General features: G+C 49.0%; 1 protein-coding gene across 1 annotated transcript in view; it reads right to left on the reverse strand.

Moving 5' to 3' along the window:
- Positions 2,923 to 24,940, reverse strand: part of FHDC1 (FH2 domain containing 1) — a 45,060-nt gene continuing 23,042 nt past the window's right edge. The window contains 8 exon segments of the mRNA XM_021101499.1: positions 2,923 to 8,395; positions 11,130 to 11,294; positions 15,950 to 16,067; positions 17,539 to 17,609; positions 19,551 to 19,658; positions 19,772 to 19,842; positions 21,973 to 22,073; positions 22,161 to 22,246. Coding sequence (XP_020957158.1) covers positions 6,485 to 8,395; positions 11,130 to 11,294; positions 15,950 to 16,067; positions 17,539 to 17,609; positions 19,551 to 19,658; positions 19,772 to 19,842; positions 21,973 to 22,073; positions 22,161 to 22,246 — 2,631 coding nt within the window. The 3' untranslated portion in view covers positions 2,923 to 6,484.

Consider the following 24,940-nt stretch of genomic DNA (forward strand, 5'->3'; position numbering starts at 1 on the left):
TCCTCTACTGTCCTGCCCAGACTGGCAAAATGGTTTTCCCTGGAAGCGGCCAGACCGTCCAGACCTCAGCAACTTCCCGGATCTGATGAGGAGCTATTTACAGCGCAGAGTGGTGGAAGGGAAATTATTCCATGCTGACAGCTTTGGAAAAAACCAGAGCCCAGTCCTCCTTCCACGGAGGGCTTCTGCACCCTAAAACAGGACAGGGGTCGGGGACGGGTGGAGGTCCTTGGCTGAAGGCCTGGCGCCTGGCCCACGCTGAGTCAGCACCCTGGAGAGCTGCCCCACCCCTGCCTCACCGGTGAGGTCAGCGCAGATGCGCCCGCCTGGCCCCAGCTCAGCAGCGGGAGAAGGACCAGGCAAAGCTCCCACGAACAGAGTTGAAGTGACTCTGGTGAAGCCTGTGGAACACTCCAGAAGCCAAGAGGCCCAGGGAGCAGACAGAATCCCACTGTGAGCATTCAGATGGGTGCGGCATTGCTCAGCACTTACCAGCAACTTTCTTCGCTGAAGCTGAATTATAATCTTCCTGAAGTTCGGCCATCACAAGACTCAAGTTAAGGGTCACTTCGTATCTTCCCCTGGAGCCAATGTTCCCAAAGCTCCAGTGCTGCGCCACTGGCCACTGGGAACTCCAGACTGGAAGGAGTGGCCAAGCCTACCAGGGGAGTAGCTTCTGTTGCAAGATCTAATTAGACCACCTCGCCAGGCTCCTAGGGGCAGCTCTCCTCCCAACCCAGTGCTGAGCTCAGTCAGGCCCTCTGCGTTGCCTGCCCAGGGGAAAAAGCACCCCTCTGGCCCATCTGATGCTCGGAGAGCGGGCAGCCGGGAGAACATCACGTTAGCCCACATCAGAGCCTACCTGGCCTCTGGCCCCTCTTCAGCCCACTGGTTCTCAGCAGCAGGGTGAAAAATGAATCGCTGAAGCGTTGTTTAAGGCAAATCTTGGGACCCCCACCTGAAGGATTCTGACTTGGTGTAGGTCTGGGCTGGGACCAGGAATCCCCACCAGTCTGGCAGTTCCATCATATCCTGGACCACCCTGCCTGTGGGCAGTGGGTACCACTGATGCTCTGACACTGTCAGGGGTCAGGGAACCCCATGAAGAGCAGCATCTGCCACCAACAGCTGGCTCTCACTGGAGGAGCCCACTGCCCCTGTTGCTTACTGCCTTTGACTGGCCTCCCTTCCCCCTCCCCCCTTCCCACTGGTTATCAGGAGGCGAAGGGAGTATGTTTGAATCCAGACTCGAACACAGAGGACACACACCTTTGTGATGTGCTAGGAAGGACAGACAAAATGTAGTCTCCCCCAGAGAAATGGCCCACACTGGCTGGAGTTGGCCCAGAAGGTAGGAGCTCCTGTGTTCCCTCCAGGGTGGAGAGGCTCTCTCTCCTCTAGCGGTGGACAGTGAACGTGACAGCTGCCTCAGTGGTGGTGCCTCAACCTCTAGTTGATGCCACCAAGTAGGGGAGGAATGGGGTCCTCCAGCAGGTTCCTCATGCCCTGGCGTTTTCCTCTACAAGGGAGGTTCTCTCTCTCTCTTTTTTTTTCTTTTGTCTTTTTAGGGCCACACCTGAGGCATATGGAGGTTCCCAGGCTCGGGGTCCAATTGGAGCTGTAGCTACCAGCCTGCACCACAGCCACAGCAATGTGGGATCTGAGCCACATCTGCTACACCACAGCTCACGGCAACACCGGATCCTTAACCCACTGAGTGAGGCCAGGGATTGAACCCTCATCCTCATGGATACTAGTTGGGTTCATTAACCACTGAGCCACAACGGGAACTCCAGGGAGGTTCTCTTCTGTAGGAACATTGGTGTCACAGTCCATCTACAGATGGGTTCCAGTGCTTTCTAACGGGCTGTCCTGGAAACATACCTACAGTGTAGGACATGGCTGCCCTGGCAGTGTGCACTCTGAACTTCTCAAATCCAACCACGAGCTAACTTGGGGAGAAATATCTGCTTGTGAGGTAGGGGGGCCTCTATTCAGCCCTTGAATGTTTTTGACGAGGCTAAGGACAAAGCCCAGGCCCTGACCCAGAGGCCTGGCACAGATGTGCCTACGAGGACCTCAAGCAGCGCCCCCATTGACAGGCTGAGACGCCGTCATTCCACAGGCAGACAGTCGGGTGGGCCCTCACTCAAGGGCCTGTCAATAAAGAGACTGTGAGTGCTGCTTGGGGCCATGGCCCTCTCTTGCCATGGGGTCCACTTGTGCTACCAACCAAGCAGGAAGCCAAGCCTCACTGTAGGGCTCTGACCTAGGGAGACAGAAAAGCCACTTTCTCCAACCACAAGAATGTTATCTTTGCCTTCGATGAGGCCATCCAGGGAGCCACAGGGCATTTTACTGGGATGCATTTGCGGAGGGGAAACCCCCTCCCTGCCCCCAACCCCCATGGAGAGGGAAGAGGATGCTCTGGGTTAAGTTTTCAAGTCTGCCCCAGATTCACGCCACTCTAGGCACCCATGCTTTTAGGTGCTGAGCAGGGTGACTCTATAGGACCCAGGGGGACCCATTTTGTTTGTGCTCACAGCCCAAATCATTTTTGTGTCTTTTGTCTTTTCAGGGCCGCACCTATGGCATATGGAGATTCCCAGGCTAGGGGTCCAATCTGATCTGTAGCTGTCAGCCTACACCACAGCCACAGCCACACCAGATCCGAGCTGCATCTTCAACCTACACCACCGCTCACGGCAACGCCGGATCCTTAACACACTGAATGAGGCCAGGGATCTAACCCTCGTCCTCATGGATACTAGTTGAGTTCGTTAACCACTGAAAAATGACAGGAACTCCCCCAAATCATTTTTAGAAGTACTTAGTGAATGACCAGCTGCATTGTCTCTTATTCAAATTTGGTTTAGATGTTTAATGTGTATATGTGTTTGGGGATACACACTGGAAAAAAAATTCGTTTTTTATTTTTATTTTTTTGGCAGGACTGTAGCATGAAAGAAAAAGCTAATGAAGAATTAAGAGTAAAGTTTAAGGCGTTCCCTGATGGCCTAGTGGTTAAGGACTTGGCGTTCTCACTGCTGTGGATTGGGTTGGATCCCTGGGCAGGCAACTTCCGCCTGCCTGGGCGTGCCCCTCCCCCCCAAAAAAGAATAAAGTTTCAATAGAAAATTCTGTGCAATTGCAAGATGTCATTGCCAGGTGGGAGGTGATAGAGGAAGGACACTGCACCCTTAGTGACAGAAGTTGGTGAATTTGTGCACCTCGGAAGCCTGAGTTAATTGTTTTACCAAACAATTGCAGAGCCTCTCACCATAATACGGACAGATATGTGGACTCTTGAAGGAACAGCTGGGAAACTGTGGCTCCTTTAAAACCAATGTGAATCTTCAGGAGAAAGATTAGAATGCAGGTTCTTTGTGAAAACCTAAAATAAAAGGGTGCAAATAAAACTACCTGGAATATATAACCCCGAGCACCTCAGTGTCCCAAACTCTTACAGCCCAGGCAAAGCCAGGCCACCAATGTCCCTGGGGCAGCAACTCACGGTGGGGACGATGACATTATGTACTCTCTCATCCTTGGTGCCTGACCCCGGATCTTCCGCTAAGCCACCATCAGATCTATTGAGAGAGAAGCGAGAGGACTAAAGCTGGATAGGAAACCCCAAGGTACGAGGCTCATCTTACACACAATCTGCCTGTCTTTTCAACCCAACACCGTGTCTCAAATAAAAGTTCACCTCCCTCCCTCTCGCTCATTCCTGAGGCAGCCACAGAAGTGAGCTGCGATTTCCCAGCAGCATCCTGAGCCAAAACACGTGAGAACACACGGGAGCAGATCCAGACTTGCAGCCCCATAAAGATCACACAAAGCTTGGCCCACAACACAGAATAACGTGAATGTGTTCGAGGTGCTGAACATTCCAGGGATGGCCTGCATGTCAGGTGTACGCCCGCATCCCCACAGATCTGGCACTAGGCCCGCTCCCTAGGCCCTCAGTTAAATTGCAGGTTCTGTGCTACCAAGACCCACATTGATGGCCCTAATTTTAGCTCTTGAGCCTTTTATTTAATTTAATTTAATTTTATTTTATTTGCCACGCCTGCGGCATGCAGAAGGCAGAAGTCCCCAAGTCAGGGATTGAACCCGAGCCACAGCAGTTACATCATGAGATCCTTAACCACTAGGCCACTAGGCAACCCCTCTTGAGCCTTTTGAAGACAGGACTGCTCCATCCCAACCTCCTGTGCAGGAAATGACATACTCTTCCACCAAGGTCACACATCAATGGAAGCAAGCTGAGAATAAAACACGAATCCCATAAACAAGAACTTTACTAAACTACACGTTACATAAAAGAACATATAAATGGACCTTTAAATACATTCAGTTCATCTTAAATTTATATAGAAACTTATTTACACTTCTGCATTATATACTTAAATTATTTTTCCAAGCTTACTACCAATAAAAGGTAATAGAATGATTCACCTGCTCACACAGATGCATACAAGTTGTCCACAGGGCTAGCAAAACTCATGACACTCAGCTTATTAGATTTCAAAGCAACCACCCATTCCAAGGGTGCTTTCTTCTGAGCAGAGCTTTATGTGAGATCTCTGCTGGAGAGATATTGGGCGATAGTTCTGGAAGCTGATCCCGGGGCAGAGATGGGTCCTTGGGTGATAATGACTTGGACTCTCGGAGTAGAAGGACCTTTGAAGACCATCATGGAGGCCACGCCCTCACTTCTGCAAACTGGAAACGGGATTAAGGAGACGAGTGACCGGCCAAAGCCACACAGCATCAGTGATGGAACAGGGACTCAGACCCTGGTTTCTAGGGTTTCGCCAAGGAGTCCAGACCCTGGAACACCCACAAATCCACAAACTTGGGACCTCTTTCACAGGCCCTCTGTTTTGAACATCGCTGCCTGTTAGATACATGATTTTTTAAGGCTTTTTGAGATGGCAAAAGATGGCTCAGGATCCTCATAACTAACCATCTCTGCGGAGCCCTGGATCTCCAGGGTGATTTTTACAAGAGGTTTTGTGGTCAGGTGCCTTATTTCTTCAACCTTAGCATTTACCCTTTCAATGCGGCTGACTTAGGGAAGCTCAGAATTTCCAATTAATTTGGACGGAAGGCAAAATTCTGCAGGACGGAGACCAGGACATCGACCATATGGATTCAAGACAATTACACTGCATTTGCCGAACTCCATCTCCCACTGTCAGATCTAAGACAAAGTTGCACTACTAAGTAAATCAAAAGTGAAAAAACTGGGGGAAGTTTTTTAAATAATAAAAAAGTTTCAAGAACGTTCTCCATTTCCCAATTAGTCAGAGGGAAACAGTGAAATTGGCACTGGGTAGAAATAATACATTAACAGTTTTTCCCTTTCTTTTGAAAGAAGCCCAACTTTTTTTTTTTTTTTTGCAAAAATTTCCTGATAATATAAAATCATAAAGCAATTTCATTTTGGAAGGTCTGTTTTTAAAAATATGATCTGGTTCTTCTCAGGAATGAAAATCACTGTATCAAAGAACAGACATCAACATTAAAAAGAATCACTGAAAGAGGGGGAAAAAAAAAAAGCAAAGATACTGAATTTTTAGGCTCCAGGTCATATTACAAAGAAGACTGGGAGACTGAAGGTTTCTTCTTCCCTGTAACTCCAGTGAACACAAGTCATAGCAGCCTTCACTCAGCTTCACAACAGATACTCAAATAAGAAAACACAGAGGGGCAAGCTGTATTCTGCCCAACAGCCCCTGATGCCTATCCATCAAAATACAGCACTTCTACATTCTGGAAGCTCCAGCATTCTCCCAGGGGCTGCCACTCATCTGCAGGGGAGGCTGGCCCCATTGTCCACGGTGCCAGCCCTCACACAGGGAGCATCCAGTTTCCGGCCACCAGTCTCACTTTCCCTCCTGTTCACAGGCAAACCCTCACCAAACAGCAGGGTAAGGTGAGCAAGGCAGAAAATCTTCAAGAAGACCATGTCAGCCACAGCACACTGACTTGCAGAAGGCCAGTTGCCAGCAATGGACGGCGGGAGCAGGTGGAACCCTGAGGCCAGGGAACACTGGCTGATAAAAATATCTTCATCCTTTTACCCCTGGGAAGCGTTTCACTCCGCGAAAGGAACCAACGAAAAACAACATTCAATTTTTATATTAAAAAAGTCAGATATATAAAAACTGGCCAAAAGTTTTCTTTCACTCGTTACATAGGAAGGTCGCCTTCCTCTCTGAATCGTTTGTGGGTCTCTGCGGTCTGCCTGGAGGTCGGGGTCCACCTCCGCGGCCCATCACCGCGGGGAACCTCTGTCCAGCAGGAGTCAGTGCGGGTCTCCAGACCCCAGGGCTGCACCTTCGGTCATGGGGGATTTGCGGGGGCAGCACTGGCAGGTGGCCCCAGGGATGACTGACTGCATGTGACTTCCGCAAGAGTCCGTCCTCTCCATCGGAACCCCAGGCAGGAGGCGGGAGAGCAGGGCGGCCGCCAATCACTTCCGTAAGGGATGGAGCCCCTTCCCCAGGGCCGGCCGGCTGGCGTCCTTCAGCCGGACGGAGGCCCTTTCCCCGGCCCCGCGGCCTTTGGGCGAGGCCTCGCTGCCGGCCCTTGGGCCCTCGGGCAACTCGGGCCCCTTCCGGGGGCCGCGGGCGCTGCTGGCCCGCCTCAGGGCGCCTCCGTCCTTCGGGGCCGCCTCCTCCGGGCCGCCCTTCGCCCTGAGCTGCCGCTGCGATACGGTGCGGGTGAGGCCGGGGGGTCGGGCCACGGCGGGGGAGTCGGTCCTCAGGCACCGGGACGAGGAGGCGACCGTGTTGCGGGCAAAGCTGGGGACCGGGGCGGGGCCGCGGGGCGCGCTGGGGGCAGCCGGGGCCCGGGGTGCCTCCTCGGGGCTCTCGGGGCCCTGGGAGCTGGAGCGGCACATCTTGTCCTCGTCGGGCTTCGGCCGCGGGACGTTGCGGAGCGGCTTGGCGCTGGGCTTCCGGAAGGAGGTCCTGGCGGGCGCGGGGGACTCCCTCCCTGGCCGGGCCGCAGCGGGGGCCGGGCCGCCGGGGGCCTCGCGGGGGGCGCGCTTCCCCGAGACTGGTGCGCGGCCGGCCCGCGCGATGGGCACGACCTTGCGCAGGCTCTCGTTCTCTGAGCCCGTCAGCGTCCGCACTGGCCGGACCGCCCCCGCCACCCGCCGGGCCGCCCCGGTCCCCGCCGGCGCCTCTTTGACGGAGCTCCTCTTCGGGGACATCACCTCCTTCTCCCGGGCCGGCCTGTCCCTAGGAGGGTCCGCCTGGCAGCCCGGCTCGCTCTTCCTCGAGACCGAGACCGGACGGGGAGCGGGAACCTCTCCTGGCGAGCTGCAGGCCGGCAGAGAGGAGACCTGGCTGTCCCCAGCCCCCGAGGACACGGAGCCCTCCCTGTCGCCCCCATCGCCCGGGCACCCCCCTTCCGGTCTGGAGTCGGTTCCTTCGGAGCAGTCCAGGGTCAGCGAGCAGTCGGTGGTGTCCGAGAACAGCCCTGCATCTTTGCTCTCAGGGTCGCTGCTGCCCACTGATCCCGCAGCTGCACTGCCTGCCTCATCCCGGGCGGCCCCGCCACCCTCCAGGGCTGGGAGGGGAGCATCCCCTGCGCTTCTGTCCACGGGCGTCAGGCGGTCGTTTGGGGCGCGGGGGGCCTGCGGGCTCTCACCCACCACAGACATCAGCTCCATTGGGCTGAAGTCGTTCATGGTCAGCCGGGCCGGCTCCTCAGGGCCCTTGGGAGCCTGGAGGTCGAACTGGGCCAGCCCGGTCACCAGCTCATGCTCCTTAATCCCTAGGGCCAAGGGCGAGAGTGGAGGGGACCGCACAGGACCCAGGCCCAGGGGCTCACTGTTCCTCTTTCGCAGGATGCTGACCCCACTGCGCCTGACTCGGGGTAAGGCCGTCGCAGGTTCCTCCAGCCGGGGGGCCAGGAGCTGGCTCTGCCAAGTTGAGGGTGGGTCAGTGGCTTCCTCCTGGTCCTTTGAGGCTGGAAGTCTGTGTGCCTGGCTGGAGTCCTGGTCCCTCTGTTCTCCAGACTCCATCCAGGCTCTGCTGGGGGGCGCCTGCCGGGGACAGCTCCTGGGCAAGCTGTTGAACTTGAGCTCCTCGGGGTTGCCAGTGGAGCTCTCCAGGAAGGTCAGCAGCTCCCTGTCAGCAGAAGCGCCCAGGGAGAGGCGGGAGCGCCGGGTGTTGGGGGGCCGGTGGGAGGGGCTGATGGGCCTGGAGTGGAGAAAAGGGTCCTCTGCGCCCCTCTTGGTCAACAACTCCACGTCATTCTCACTGCTGCTCCGGCTGAAGCCAAGCTCCCCAGCCGCCCAGGAGCGCCGCTTCTGTTCCTGCTCCTTCAGCCGCTGCAGCTGCTTCAGCTCCTGCACCTCGCGATCATGGTTGTCCTGGAGGAGGGTGTGGAGAGAGGCCAGAAAATGCGTGAGACACGTGGGCCCCAAGTGCAATCCCAGACTGGCAACTCTAAGACCCACCCATTCCCCACCCCCAGATAGGTGCCTGGAAGAAAGAACAGGCGGTGAGCTTCACTGAGAGAGAAGGCGGCATGTGTTTGCATGTGCACATGTGCCGGAGGGCTGGAGGTTTTGGTTGTCCCAGAGCCGTGTGGGCATGACTGATGATGGCGCACCAACCATCTGCTGAGGGTTGTCACCAGATCCCTGGGCCCAGCTCCCAGCTTTCCAGTCAGGGCACTGTGCCCTCACCTGCAAAGGGACTCCGCACCTGCCCATGACCTCAGCTCTGAGGAAAGCCGACTTGATTTCTAAACAGGGCGAGACAGAAAGGGCTTCCAGGAATGTGCTGTTCAGGCAACGGCAGAGAGAAAAGTACTACAAGTGTTAAAAAGGGAGCTGGTGGGAGTTCCCTGGTGGCCTAGTGATTAAGGACCTGACGTTGTCACTGATGTGGCTCAGGTTGATCGCTGCCTGGGATCATCTGCATGCTGGGGGTGTGGCCAAAAAACAAAGAAAAGAGGCAGCCAGGAGTTCCCGTCGTGGCGCAGTGGTTAACGAATCCGACTAGGAACCATGAGGTTGCGGGTTCGGTCCCTGCCCCTTGCTCAGTGGGTTAACGATCCGGCGTTGCCGTGAGCTGTGGTGTAGGTTGCAGATGCGGCTCGGATCCCGCGTTGCTGTGGCTCTGGCGTAGGCCGGTGGCTACAGGTCCGATTCAACCCCTAGCCTGGGAACCTCCATATGCCGCGGGAGCGGCCCAAGAAATAGCAACAACAACAACAACAACAACAACAAAAAGACAAAAGACAAAAAAAAAAAAAGAGGCAGCCAGAGTCCGTGTTGCCTGGATCCATCTACAAACACACACACACACACACACACACGCACACGCACACGCACACGCTCACACACACTCACACTCATGTGCCCCACATTTTACTTAACAATGACTTGGGAGTTCCCGTCGTGGCGCAGTGGTTAACGAATCCGACTAGGAAACATGAGGTTGCGGGTTCAATCCCTGCCCTTGCTCAGTTGGTTAACGATCCGGCATTGCCGTGAGCTGTGGTGTAGGTCGCAGATGCGGCTCGGATCCCGAGTTGCTGTGGCTCTGGCGTAGGCTGGCAGCTACAGCTCCGATTAGACCCCTAGCCTGGACACCTCCATATGCTGTGGGAGGGGCCCCAGAAATGGCAAAAAGACAAAAAAAATAAAAATAAAAATAAAAAACCAATGACTTGGATGCATACATTACACTAAGAGATGCCTTTCCAATCTCTGCTTTCTAAATCCTGCCTGGGAAAGAAACAACAGACGGGCCACTGAGGCTTTGTCTCTTGTGCCCCACCCCCTTCCCACAATGAGAGCAGAGGATGTACTATACAAATCCTACCTTTCACCCCATTCCAAGGACCCAGCAGCCCTCTCCCAGCAAAACCAAACTGGAACAAATGCACACACCAAAGTAAGCACCCCTTACGGCTTGCACCTTAAATATACCTGCGACACGTAAATGTGTGGCTCTCACAACCCCAATCTCTTATCATTCAAGCCTTTTACTTGAACATTGATTTTCTCAAATGATGCACTTTCCCTTCCACGTTTTTATGAGGCTCAGGCTGTGTTGGGGGCCGTGGGCCCCCTCGTGCAGCCTTGGCCTCAGCCTTCCGGAGGACCCTGGGTCTTCTCCCTTCCAGGCTGCCTGCAGCGGGCATGGGGCCAGCTCCTGGCTCTCAGGACCTGCAGGATTCTGGCTGGGAGGGAAAGCCCCAGAAAGAGCCAATTTGCTGCTACTGCTACCAGCAACCCCACCCCCACCCTCACTGACCTCACTGCTTGGACAAGGGCAAGGAAACGTGGCCACAGGCTTCTCTTGGCTGGACAGAGAAGGGGAGGCGTGGGAACTGGAGTTACTCTGGGCTACTCACTTAAGGCTGGAGAGACCCACCCCTCGAGGAAATTCAGCTATGGACAAATCTGTACTTGAAATACAGGGAAGGAGATGGCACACCAGGATTTGGTTCCTTATTAGCACCTGAGATGAAGGGATGTTGTTTTTGTGTTTAACTGACAAAGAGTTGTATCTGCAAAGCCAAGCAACCCAAAGAGTCTTCTGGCTTCTGCAGGAACTCAGAGATTACTGGCTTGGAGGCTGTGGTGGCTGCATTCAGACAGCAGCAGGTCCTCTCACTACCTGGGCATTTCAGAGCCCACTCTGGCCAAGGACAGTATGGGTCCCAAGGTGCCACAACCCCTGGCAATGGTTACAGTGCTCGAAACAGGTGAACAAAGCCCTCGACATCCTATCACGATACAGGTCTCCCTGAAGGAGGAGAGTGTCTCCTGGGAGCGGGATGCTTAAAGAGTCATCTCAATATCATGACCTGCCATCAAATAAACTTGACTAACAAAATGCTTTTAGGGTATCAGAGCAAGTGCTGGAACCCACAGCGAAGTAGCAGAGGCTACACCAACCTGATGATATGGAAATGCTCAGGGCTGAGATGGCAGGGCCGCTTTCCTGGAACCCCCTAGGTATAGGCTTGCCATGCGGCCCCAGCCAGCCTTTCCTGCCACCACCTTTGTGCCACAGCAGAGGGCTGGGTAGGAAGAGGAAAAAGAAGAATCCCAACAACTCAGAAAACAGAGGTGCCTCCAGCCGTACCTTCACTGCTTTGTTGAATTTGATGCAGAAGTCTCTGAATATCTGAAGGCACTCATCCAGTTTGACAGTGTCTTTGTCCTCACAGAAAAAATCAATGAGGGTGTGGGCCTCGGCCAGGAGCTCTTGTTTCCAGCGCTCCAGCTCCGACAGCTCTTCCACGGCAAACTGCAGAGAAGGAGACAAATGGCACACACAGGGTGAGAGGCCAGCCGAGCCGTGAATGCAGCTCCATCTCCGGTCTCACTGCAAATCTGGTCCCCCAGAGCCAAAAGGAGAATAATTCACCCCCAAACCTTGGGACAGCCAGGAGAAGACCTTGTGAAGCCCGAGGGGTTTTAAACTGAGAATACTATCAACCAGATGTCTCCCTGTTGTGTCCCTGGAAACGTGGCACTGGTGTGCAGTTGGCCTCTTGAAGGAAAGGCCAGTCTGATCTGTTCTGACTTCTTACACTGGCCAAGAGTCTACTTCCCGTCCCAGCAGCCACTGGTACTGACGAGTGGTCTTATGCAGAGGTCTGCCCCATTTAGAGGGGTTTCAACTTAACCTCAAATGAGCACTATCAGGGTCAGTGTCACCCCCACAGGCCGCAAGCCCTCAGGCCCAGACAAACGTCCAGCCAGGAGGTTCTATCTGCAGTCCATGCCTGCGCCCCCCACCTCAACACTGTCCAGTAGATTTGGGGTGGACCTGCCATTATTTTATTAAAACTCCCCAGGAGATTCTGACGGGGTTTGGAATCACTGCCCTAAACAAATGCATCCTCCCAACCCCTTCAGCTTTCTCCTAATTCTTCTAGGACAAAGTCACCAAAGCCCCAATAGACTCGAATACTGCCCCAACACGATGAGGAAGAAGCCTCAGCCCTTTTTCATACCAGGGCTCCCAGGGCCAAGGGGACATGCATCTGTCCCCGAAGGCCACTCAGTGACACTTCATGTTGGACTGAAGTAAGGAAGCAGCAGGTGGGCGAAGCCAGAGTGCCACGGAGACAGCCTTCGGGTAACAAAGTTTCTACGTAGGGAGGGCTGTCTGGAATACATTCCTTTAGGAAAGCACACTCGTATGTTGTTTCAAAGGCTTATAGTTGAGAAAGTTCTTTTGCGGTGAGGGGGACGGGCCCCGGAAATGGTGATGGTGTGGGCTGCCCATGCCAGACAGCTGGAATCAGCCTGGAGCACAGAACCCAGAGAGAAATCCAGAGAAGGCACAGCCCATCCCACCTGCTCGCCCCTACAAAGCCCTCTGCTTACACCAAACACTCGGGAGGTCGTAGGAAACCAAAACTATTTAGGACACCAAATACCAGAGAAAGTCAGCACCGGGGTCAGTAGCCCAAGGCGGTGCATGTGCTCAGGCTGTGTTTTTCTTTACGGAGAGAAGAGTATTAATGAAAGGGTAAATCTCTGCCTGTCACTCTTGCACTGGGGAAGGGTGAATTCCAGCCAAGAACAGCTCCACTGCAGAGAAACAGGACTGGGGCCAGAACCTTCCCTCGCGCTTCCCCCACCTCGGGGGGTCTCAGCCAGATCCTGGGTGGGTGTGAAGGGTGCCCAAAGGCCCTGGAGTCCCCTTAGGGCCCCGGAGGCAGGATGTTCTGAATAGGGCCTGAGGAACCACCGGGCTGGAGTTACCTGCCAAGGGTAGTTTCTGAGCCCTTCCCTCCTGATTAGGGCCCCAGAAGAAAAAGCCCAAAGCTGCAGGGACAAAGTGTGACTGATAAATGAGCAGCTGTGGCAGTCGATTCAACTGTCCATCTCAAACTTGTCTGTTATGGACCAAAGTTCCAAACCAATTTACTTGGTACTTCACGCCCAAAGGGTCAAAACAGGGAAACAGAGCTGTACGACTGTGTTCCTATCTTGTTTCTGCTCAAAAACCTTTAAGGGTTCCCCACAGCTTAGAGCGTGGAAGTTTTCAGACTGGCATTCAGAGCCTGTGTGGCCTGTACTGAACCTATCTTTAAAAAATGGTATCTCGGAGTTTCTGTTGTGGCGCAGCGGAAACAAATCCGACTAGGAACCATGAAGTTGTGGGTTCGATCCCTGGCCTCGCTCAGTGGGTTAAGGATCCGGCATTGCCGTGAGCTGTGGTGTAGGTCACAGACTCGGCTCGAATCCTGCGTTGCTGTGGCTCTGATTAGACCCCTAGCCTGGGAACTTCCATGTGCCGCAGTGTGTGGCCCTAAAAAGGACAAAAAGACAAAAAGAAAACCAAAAAAAAAAAAAAAAAAAAGGTATCTCCCCTATTTAAAAAGAAAGTCAATTTTAAAAACAGGAAAAAAAAATCTCTGTGTAGAATATTTTACTTAGATAAAAATGACTCTACCAGGAGTTCCTGTCGTGGCTCAGTGGTTAACGAATCCGACTAGGAACCTTGAGGCCGTGGGTTCGATCCCTGGCCTTGCTCAGTGGGTTGAGGATCCGGTGTTGCCGTAAGCTGTAGGTTGCAGACATGGCTCGGATCCTGAGTTGCTGTGGCTCTGGCGTAGGCCAGTGGCCGAAGCTCCAATTCGACCCCTAGCCTGGGAACCTCCATATGCTGTGGGAGCAGCCCAAGAAATGGCAAAAAGACAAAAAAAAAGGCTGCTTCTGAACAGCAGTCTGGGGGTACAGCCACAACAGAGCTGCTCCGCCTTACAAGCCTTTCTGTACTCCTATTTAGTGTAAGACATTAACGTTTAATATAAGAACTGAGATGTGATCCAGAAATTCCACTCCTACGCCTATATCCAGACAAAACTCTAATTCAAAAGGATGCATGCACCCCTATCTATGTTCATGCAGCATATTCACAATAGCCAAGACATGGAAACAACCTAAATGTCCATGGACAGAGGAATGGATAAAGAAGGTGTGGTACAGAGGTACAATAGAATACTACTCAGCCATGTAAAAGAACAAAATAATGCCATTTGTGGCAACATGGATGCAACTAGAGATTATCATACTAAATGAACTTAGAAAGAGAAAGACAAATACGATATCACTTATATGTGGACTCTAAAATATGACATAAAAGAACATATCTACCAAACAGACTCATGGACAAAAACAGACCTGTGGTCACCAAAGGGGAGGGATTTGGGGGAGGGTTGCGGAAGGGGTAGGGGGTTGGGGTTAGCAGATGTAAACTATTATACATGGGGGGAGGGGATGAGCAACATGGTCCTACTGCAGAGCACAGAGAATCCTATTCAATATCCTATATGAACTACGATAGAAAAGAGAATATTTTTAAAAGTGTATGTGGATATAAATGTGTGTGTGTCAATGAATCACTTTGCAGTAAAGCAGAAATTAACACAACATTATAAATCAACTACACTTCAATAAAAACTAAAAAAAAAAAAAAAGAAGAATAACAGGGAAATGAGACCTCTGGAATCCTCCTCTCCATGTGTGATGGACACTCTCCTTGCATTTCTGGATGTGGTTCATTTGCCTGAAAGCACTTAGTTACTGCTGAGGATTTTCCTAGCTACTGGGAGGTGTTTCTGTGGTGGTGTTTGCTTTGTTGTTTCACTTGGAGAAAACAAAAAAAATCTGTGCACTTTTAAGGGGAAATGAGAGTTTAGGTATATTTGAAAGAAAATACAGAACATGGGCTTAATAATAAAAACAAACTCCCAGCAGAGCCAAACAAAATGGAATGTTTGCTGATGGGAGCTGCAGCTCACAGCATTCGATGCAGCTTCCTTACAGGGCTGTGAGAGGAGGCTGGGGTGGGCCACCCTCCGGAGCACAGGCCCCTTCCCACCACCCAGGGCAGCCCCGCCTCACATTCCCCCTCCAAGTCCTGCAGCACAAGTCCTGGAGTGCTGACACCGAAGGGAGCGCACCACCACACTCAAGACTTCGAGAGGGAAAGAGGCCATTTTTTTTTAAACTAAGGAAAATAGAAGAGGTACGTCAGACTATGTGATGAGTGAGTCACAGTGAGCTGTTGCAAACACATCCACTCTGTCCGGTTTTGTGGATGTTATTTGGAACAGCTCCCGCCACACCCTTTGGGGGTGAGGCCCTCTGGGTGTCAAGCGGCACCAGCTCCCGGTGTGTCCTGCTCTCACTACAGAACATGCGAAACGGAGCTTGTCTTGTCCACAAAAACAAGTCAAGGGACAAGAGCCTGGGTGTTCAGGTGTCCTTAATGATTTCTGGGGAACGTTTCCTTTCAGTGTCCAGAAGTGTGACTGGGAGAGAGGAGCTCTTGAGCCAGGTGTTAGAACCCAACCCTGAGTTGCCAGCCATAAGCTGCCAGGGAGAGTCCCATAGGCGATCCCAGCTCGCTACCGGGCCGTGCCATCATGCAGGCTGCTCGGTCATCGGCAGGCTTGGTCCCTAACAGGAGCCTCAGGTTTAGACCATATTCAATATCCTCTGTCAAAAACACCAGTCCAGCAAAGAAGGGGCCCCGAGATACAAAGGTCCTCTTCCTGACTTGGGGGAACAAATACAAATGGGAACCTGCTTCCATAACCACACCCCTGCCAACCCAACCGGCCTCAGCGGGACTGCTGAGCTCAGAGGGACAGACTGTTTTTTGTTTTTTTTTTTTTTTGCCACACCCTCGGCATATGGAGGTTCCCAGGCTAGGGGTCAAATCGGAGCTGCAGCTGTCGGTCTACACCACAGCCACAGCAACTCGGGATCCAAGCCACGTCTGTGATCTACACCACAGCTCAAAGCAAGGCCAGATCCTTAACCCGCTGATCAAGGATCAGGGATCGAACCCATGTCCTCATGGACACTAATCAGGTTTGTTACCACGGAGCCACAAAGGGAACTCCTCAGAGGGACTGACTTGAATCTCACACCAACCTGGAGGAAATCTTCCATCTGCTGACAAAGCTCTCCGTCTCGCTGAATGTTCTCTTTCAGAGACCTCGTCCTGACGAAGAGCGAGTGCAGCTCTGCCTCCGTGTTGTCCAGCGACAATCTGGAAGAAAAGGAAGGGAGAATGGGCAGCGGGCACAGGGAGGCCGTGTGTCATGCAGGCACATCCAACAAGACCCTGGAAACAGAAGGGGGGCTACTGTGATTTCCACCCTCTGCGTTGAATTTCCTCCTGTTTTTTTTAAGAGGCGATTCCTTCCTAAAGACACACACACACACGGGTGCAGAGACAGCAGGCTGTAATTTTGTTCTTGCTGGCGAGATAACTGAAAGTGTGAGACGTGTAAAGCTTTTCATAACCAGGTCTGAACACTTTCATTAGAATCCAGCACGATTCAGATGTTTACACTTTACTCCGACCATGAAATGCAAACACAAAAGCTCTAACCCATGAAAAGCAAGGTGGTGCAGGCTGACAACCCTGACAATGGGAAGACCCTACACAGAATCCACCTCGCTCACCACAGACAGGCAGAGTCAGCACTCTGTGTGTTAGAGAGAACTGTCACCCAGCTAACAGGATCACTGAGACACTGGCCAGCGACAGAGCTCTGGTTCACGTGTTTATGCTTGTGGTTCACAGCTGTCCCCACTGGACAGAGCCCCTCAGATAACAAGTGACGATGGGAGCCAGGCTGATAGGTGAGGTGCAGTGCTGAAGCCAGCTCACGGAGGCAGCCGGGGCTTATCTCTCTCCAGATCCACAGCCAGTAATGACATGTGGGGAGCTTAGATCAGCCCTGACAGCAGTATTTACACCATGGCAATCAGCAGTTGCTACAAATCAACACTTTTTTTTTTTCCCCCAGAAAAGCTGGTTAGTGAACACTTCCCACTGATGCATGGACGTGTGTTGTAAATTTAAAAACACAGAACTCAAAACAGGCATGTATACGCAGATTAGAGCCACATTAAAACACACAGCTCAATCAGGATCAGAAGCAAATGACATTGATGTAAAGAGAGCTTTATGTATGGTTGATGCCTTCTCTGCAAAAGTTGAGTGACTAATTTAAAACGAAATCCTTTCACAGCCCTTGGCATGGTTCCAGCTTCTTTTAAGGCAATAGAAAATAAATGTACCATGTTAGATTCTAAAGGAATCAGTGAGGTATGGCCCTGGGTGTTTGACTGATATATACCAACTCCCAAGGTTACAGGCTGTGTTCTTTGAGCTCTATTTTTTTTGGGTGTGGAGGTATTTGAAGTTCTTAATTCATATATATATATATATTTGTTTACAGTGATGATATTCATTAGAATAGACTGCAATAGAGTTTTTTAGATTAAAAACAAAGATTAATTTTTCAAAACCTCCAAATTCCAAAGGTGCACATACACACCTCTGTAACCAAATGAAAGGCTGAAAGTTCAACAGGACAAAACTTCTTAAAGTTCAAACCTGAATCCAGAAGTTGCAAAATATTCATCAGTTTTCACAAGAAGGTAGTTAAAAACCAAACCAGAACAAACAAAAAAACCCCCTTGTTCTCCCAGTTCTCCTCCTTGCTTACCTGGCAGCCTCCTGAACATGATGCAATTTTTCAGAAAAGTTTAGAAGAACAGCGTCTTTCTTTTGGGCTTCCTAGAACAAAAACAGAATTTCTCTCGCTATAAGAGGATAAAAGTGGAATTTCATCCCCTATATGGATACATTTTTCTCAGGGCTTAAAAGCACCGTAAAACCACTATTGCCATTTGTAGGCTTGATCCAGTCAAAGCCACTCATGGGGACATGAACCCTTATTCTGATGTCTTTAGCAAGATTTACCAGAACTTTCCTCCTCTCAAGAAACATTTAACTTCCCAGAGCAACTGATCCTGACGTGAAATACGATTCACGGGCATGAAAACTCGCTTCGAGGAGGTGACAGCTTAGGAGGGCCCATTGTTCCTAAGAGAATCCAATACAGCCTACTTAAATACCACCCATACCTATGAGTTCGCCTTGACATGACCGAGATACCTTCAGCTGCTAAACCAGTTTGCAAACTGAGTTTAATCGGAAGGTGCACAAGCCATGCAGGTGTCTGGATTCTTGGCCTGTTCAGAGGATACAAGGAAGGCAGGTATGCAGGGAGCAGAGACCCACTTAGGAAACTCCCCAAGTGGGCAGGGACCGGGTTCCACAGAGCACCTCGACATGCAGACCGAAAAGGCAGCTCAGGAGATACTATCGGCCTTGAGGGATGAGGGACACATTTTCTGGTTTCAATGTCCTGAAGAAGGACTCTTACATTACTACTGAGTTCAAGGTGCCCTCTGTCTGCTAAAGAACGTGGCAATAATAGTGTGCATCATTACTTACGGGGCACTTACTATGTTGGGAACACTGAGCTAATAATAAGCACGTTCTGGAATTATCTCCCTCTGCCCTGTCAGTTACCTGGTTTTGAGGTCTCCCTACCCTCCACCATTAGACGAAGGAATGCAGGATCTGAAGGCTCAAGTAACCTGTCTGAGGAAGTACAGCTAATAAAGGACGTCAAAAATCTCCCTGTCCTGCCCCGTCCTGAGACTCACGCCAGAAAAAAGCCAGCAACACAGCTTCCTTCCCATGTTAAGCTGTGCCCATGTGATGGCTGTCCAAACGACAGGAGATCCGATGAAGGAAAAACAAATTAGCACGATTTGCTCTTGGAAAGAATTTAACAGCAAAGAGAGAACTGTCTTTGGCTGATCTTTGACTTTGTAACCAGCTGTGCTGATGTCACATGGGCCCAGTCAAAAATGGAAGCGATGGGGTTCCTTGGTGGCCCCTTTGGGTTAAGGATCCGATATTGTCACTGCTGTGGCGCGGGGTCAATCCCTGGCTCAGGAACTTCCACATGGCACGGGCACAGGCAAAAAAAAAAAAAAAGAAAGAAAGAAAAAAAGCAGTGGCGGGCCGGGTTCAGACCCCACAACCTGTATGACAGGCAAAGCCCCCAACCCACAATCTATAAGCGGGAAAAAAAAAAATGGAAGTGGATCCTCTCATGGCTCTGACTCCCTCACTCTATACACACAACAGTCCACAGTCTAGTCAATTCAGCCTCAAAAGTGTTTGGATATGCAGGCCTCTACTCTCCATCCCCGTGGCCGTTACCCTGATTCTCATCTCTCACCAGACAACGAGCGCCAACTTCCATGAAGAAGTCCCCCTATCTCTCGTGCTCCCTCCACTCTAACCCAGCCCCCAGACTGCCTCATTTTCCTAGAAACAGAAACCTACCTGGTCATGCTGTCTGCAAACGTCCACTGGCTCCCCACTGCTAAAGCATGAATTCCAAATTCCCCAGCTTTCAGATTTGAATCCTTCACAACCTGGCTTCACCAACCACTCTGCCTCACTCCCCGACCCTCCACCTCCCTCCAGGCCTGGAGCCTCAGGTACAGCTCAACGCAGGAATCTGCATATGGAACCTTCCTGGCCCCTGGCTCTGTTTCCTGAGTCTGATGGATACCACCTTACACCTCCGAAAAACTTGACTGCCTCTGCGGGATCCCTGTGCCTTCTCTCCCTGCATCAATCACCTCCACATACCTGTGCAACAAAGTGCAGAAGATTCATCCCAGGTTTGTTTGCTTTTGTGTCTGCCAATTTGAGCAAAGAAGACAGTTTAAATCCTACTGCATTGCCAGCATACCCTCCCTAAAGAAGACAAATCAAAAGAAAAAAAATACATATATATATATATATATACACCTTTAGACAGACAAATCAAATTGGAAATAACATCTCCAAGTTTTGGGAACTTTACTTACTGCATTCATGATATTCCCTGCCTGCAGCACCAAGTGCAATATCGAATGAAGCTCCTCACATGACATCAGCTCTGTCAGAAAGAACACACCACGGTAACTTAGAGAAGCCTGCAGCTTAAACACACACAAGACAGCTACCACATCCAAGTTCAAGTGTGTCTGCAACAAGTTCTGACCCTGAACTGTATAAACCCAGTGTACCACTGGCTACTGGTGTTTAATTGAGAATCAGATATGTACGACACTTGGGGATCACAAAATACTTCGATAATGAACATTTTCAAGTAGCAGAAAATACAAAAAGCCTCATGAAAAGCAGCACATTGTGTTTCAGGACTAATCTCCGCTCTCCCCAGTTATGTCTCCATTTTTTCCTTAATATCCTTTGAGACTACATTTGTGGACTATGAAAATGAATAGTGAGCAACATTTTGTTTAGTCGATGGGTTACAAGGAGATAAATAATTAGGCTGGGATGACGTGTAAATAACTCCAAAGCTCCAAAGCCTTAGAAGCAGGTACCCAGAGCATCTTGCCAATTTATTCAAAATGCTACATTTCATTTGGTTTGGCTTAAAGGTTTAAAAAAGAACTTATCATTGTAATATATTGGTAAAGTAGTTCTTTAAACATAAAATCTTTGGTACACACACCTACACAAAGAAATAGTAAAAAATACTAATATACTTGAGAAGCTAAGAGGGAATTTTAATTATTAAAATTATAGTGTATATGGGTAATAAAATCTCACCTACGATATTTTAAAGTTAATATTCTCCATCAAGTCTGGTATTACTTTCAAAAAATTAGACTTGGATCACTGCCTAGCCTGTTATCTAAGAGGGTCAGGTTTTGAAGGGTACCCAGATAAGAAACGTTTCTGCTGTGCCCCAAAACGTGCATTGCTCAGTATGAAAACATATTCTTCCATCTCTATTTGAACAGGAGAAACAATCCTTTCAAAGTTACTGCTTTAGCCTTGGTATAGGAAGAAATTTTAAAAGGCCTCTCTACTGAAAGAAAAAAAACTTGTTCTTAATTCTTAGTTTCTTCTCTAAAATGAAAATATAATGAGCTGAAAAGAAAAAGTTAATCTCAATACAAATCTTAATACAAATCAGAGCAATTAAACAGGAAAATCAAATAGGAATACATATTCTACCACAAAAAATCCAGAAAGTGACCAGCAGGAAATCAGGGCAATGATTCCAGCTGAAAAATGTGAGGGTCAGGGAGCTTCAGAGAGACACCTCCTCGGAGACAGAAGGAGGCCAATGTGCTGGGTGACATTTCCAGTGCCATGAATGCCAGAAAGCGAGCTCCCAGCCCCAGGCAATGAGACGTTAGGGCAACCTGAGGTGTCTGTCCACGGGGGCAAACATTTAGCAAGCTGTTCAAAGAAACAGAAATGGTCTACCTGCCCATCTCCAGTGTAACCAGCCCCCCCAGATGTTTGAAGGGGAAGCAGGTGGAAGAAGACACCGCTGGAGCAGAAATATCAGAAACCTTGGCAGAGGAGCCACACAGGACGTGCCGCGAGGAGTGTGCACGGAAGGGGGTGTGCTTCCCGAGAAGCAGGGTCTTGGCCATTAGCAAAGACCAGAGCCTGGGAGGGGACATGCAGCTGGTGCTGGGGCCCAGGCTGTGAGCATGTGTCCTCATGTGTGTGCACACACACGCACAACTACACACATATCGCACACAACTGCGCACACACAAAACACACGCACCACTCACAAGACGCCATCACCACACACACACAAGCACACACACACACCACACACACCCATAATCATACATCACTGTACCCACATCACATACACACCAAAATCATACACACACCACTATACCCACACCACACTATACACCATACACACACAGAGAAAGCTAATTTAGGAAAGGAACAAGAGCAGCTGCAGCCAGGTTTACTCCTAAGCTTGAGATGAAAGAAAGCTTATTTTATGGGTGGATAATATGCTAATTAATTGATTGACTGGTCCATTAATTAATTAACTAGAGGAGGGGAAGTACATAGAAATAAACCTTCAATGACTCCCATAACACCTCGCTTCCCTTTATAGATTTGTATCAGAAATGGAATGTTGCCTATCTAATTTTTCAATTGAATAGGTTTCTAAAAAATAAACTGCTACCAAAATTAATAAAAACAAATTACACAAAGCATCATGTATTTAACTCACCTTTTGTAGCAGTTCTTAGAATTGTCATATCTGTGTATAAAGAGGAACAAGAAGGCAAAAATTCCTTCTTCAGCACCATGGCTTCAATCCGCAGTGAATAGCTGAAAAATAGAAAGTAGAACTGTAGAATTTGACATTGTTGATCTAAAAACCTTGGTCCGCAAAGAACAATGATGGGCGATCCTTACTTTGGCACCTGAATTAGGCAGTGCAGAAAGGAGTCTGCCAGAGACAGCTTGGCCACGTCTCCACTGAACGCTTTTAGTTTCTTTATCTAAAAGACAAATGGAAAAGGCGGTCAAGCAAAAAAGGACAGATGATTAAAATGCAACATTTTTTTAAATTTCATCTTAACCCTCCTACACTGTTGGTGGGAATGTAAATCGGTACAACCACTATGGAGAACAGTATGAAGGTTCCTTAAAAAACTAAAAATAGAACTACCACATGATCCAGCAATCCCACTCCTGGGCATCCAGCCAGACAAAAGTCTAATTCAAAAGGATACATGAACCCCTACAAACTATGTTCATAGCTGCATTATTCACAACAGCCAACCCAAATATCCATCAATAGAGGAATGGATAAAGAAGATGTGTACACACACACACACACACACACACACACACACAATGGAATACTACTCAGCCATAAAAAGGAACAAAAGAATGCCATTTGCAGCACCATGGATGGACCTAGAAATTATCATACTAAGTGAAATCAGAGAAAGACAAATATCATATGGTATCACTTATATGTAGAATCTAATTTTTAAAAATGATGCGAGTGAACATATTTACAAAACAGAAACAGACTCACAGATTTTGAAAAGAAACCTTCAGCTACCAAAGAGGAAATGTGGTGGGGGGAGAAATAAATTAGGAGTTTAACATTTACACACGACTATATATAAAATAAATAACCAACAAGGACCTACTGCATAGCACAGGGACCTCTACTCAACATTCTGTAATAGCCTATATGGGAAAAGGATCTGAAAAAGAGTGAATATATGTGTGTATGTAACTGAATCACTTTGCTATACACCTGAAACACAACATTATAAATCAACTGTACTCCAATAAAATTAAATACAAATTAAAAAAGAAATTTCTTCTTAGGATTTCTTTAGGAAAATAAGGATTTCAGGGCTAAATTCAAATTAATAAAAAGGTAGACCAAAGATAGAAAAGGAAATCATCACATCTACTTATTTAAAAGAAAAAAAAAAAAACAAGCAAATCAGGGAGAGGACAGTCGTGTCACCTATGCGGGTATAAACAGAGAACTGGAGCTACTAGAATCCTCAGGGAGGTTACTAAAGGGCGATGGAAGAAGGATAAGTCCGAAAGGATGAAAATATTCTGTGCAATGTTCTCTCTCTTTCTCTCATGGCTACACCTGTGGCACATGGAAGTTCCAGGGCCAGGAATCAAACTCGAGCTGCAGCTGTGACCTATGCTGCAGCTGCGGCAATGCAGGAGCCTTAACCTGCTGCGCCACAACAGGAAGGCCAATAAAAATGTTCTCTTATAACTGGGAAGGGAGCTAACTGTTTGGAATAAGAAAAGAGATGGGATAGTCATTAGACGAGAGTCTGAGTCATAAATGAAAAGATCTTATTATTTTGTGTGTTTTGGATATAAGATCCTCAGACTGGGGCAGGGAGGGAGTCCAACAGAGATCCTTTTAAGGTCAAGGCCCCCTTCACACACACCAGCTTCATAGGAAGGGAGGGTCCTATGTGGAGATACGTGCACATTAGTTCTCCAGAGGGGAGATAAAAAGGAAAACGGCTTCAACAACTGAAAGATCCATGTCAAGATATCCCCCGTGAAAAAAAAGGTAATAAAACAGTGTGTACACTAGGATCCCACTTCTGTAAATTAAGAAAAGACGTGTCTACTACACTCTGATGCTCCACACACATACTGCAAACGCAGGAACAAGACAACCTAGGTGTGTACGCCAGGTGATGGGATCATTGTCATTGCCATTTATTTCTGCTGCCTTTTTTTTTTTTTTTTTTTTTGTCTTTTTAGGGTCCCACCCCAGGCATATGGAAGTTCCCAGGCTAGGGGTCATATCAGAGCTGCCTCTGTGACCTACACCACAGCCACAGCAACGCCAGATCCTTAACTTACTGAGTGAGGCCAGGGATTGAACCTGAGTCCTCATGGATACCAGTTGGATTTGCTATCACTGAGCCACAAAGGGAACTCCCTCCGCTGCTGGTTTTTATTTCCTAAAATGCCCACAATGAACATTTACTATTTTTGTAAAGGGTTAACCTAAACTAAAAGTTATTAAACACACAAGTATTCCTTTAACTGTAGCCAAAAAAAAAAAAAAAGCATTCCTATATAGGAATGCAGCCAAACAGCTCGCAAATAGGGATGGAAGCAAAGAGAAAAGCTCTCAAACTGCATCAGAGTGGAAGGCATGGCTTCCTCACATAGAAATCTGGATCAACCCAATGGTAAAAACATGTTGTAATAGAGAGTCTTCAAACAAAAACACTTCATGGTCAGTAGTTCCTTGAGACTGCTAGAGTTTGTAATAACCTACAAGGGGAAAGGAATCTAAAAAACCATATATATATATATATATATGTATATATATATATATATATATACACACACACACACACACTACACAAATATTCCATATTTGTATATAATTATACAAATAATTGTATAAAACATTATATATGTATATATTAAATATCATACATATATGTAGATATATATAAACGAAATACCCACTGTACACCTGAAACTAACACAACATTGTAAATCAACTATACTTCAAATTAAAAAAAAAAAAAGACTGTGAGAGTAAAGCTGACAGTCTACCTAAGCATTTATCACTTTCTGTTGTTGGGGGGGGTTGTTTGTTGTTGTTTTGGGGTTGTTGTTTTTTTTTTGTTGGAGCCTGAAGCATTTGGGACTTCCTGGGCCAGGGATTG

The sequence above is a fragment of the Sus scrofa genome, chromosome 8, assembly GCF_000003025.6.
Source record: "Sus scrofa isolate TJ Tabasco breed Duroc chromosome 8, Sscrofa11.1, whole genome shotgun sequence".
NCBI classification, from domain to species: Eukaryota; Metazoa; Chordata; class Mammalia; order Artiodactyla; family Suidae; genus Sus; species Sus scrofa.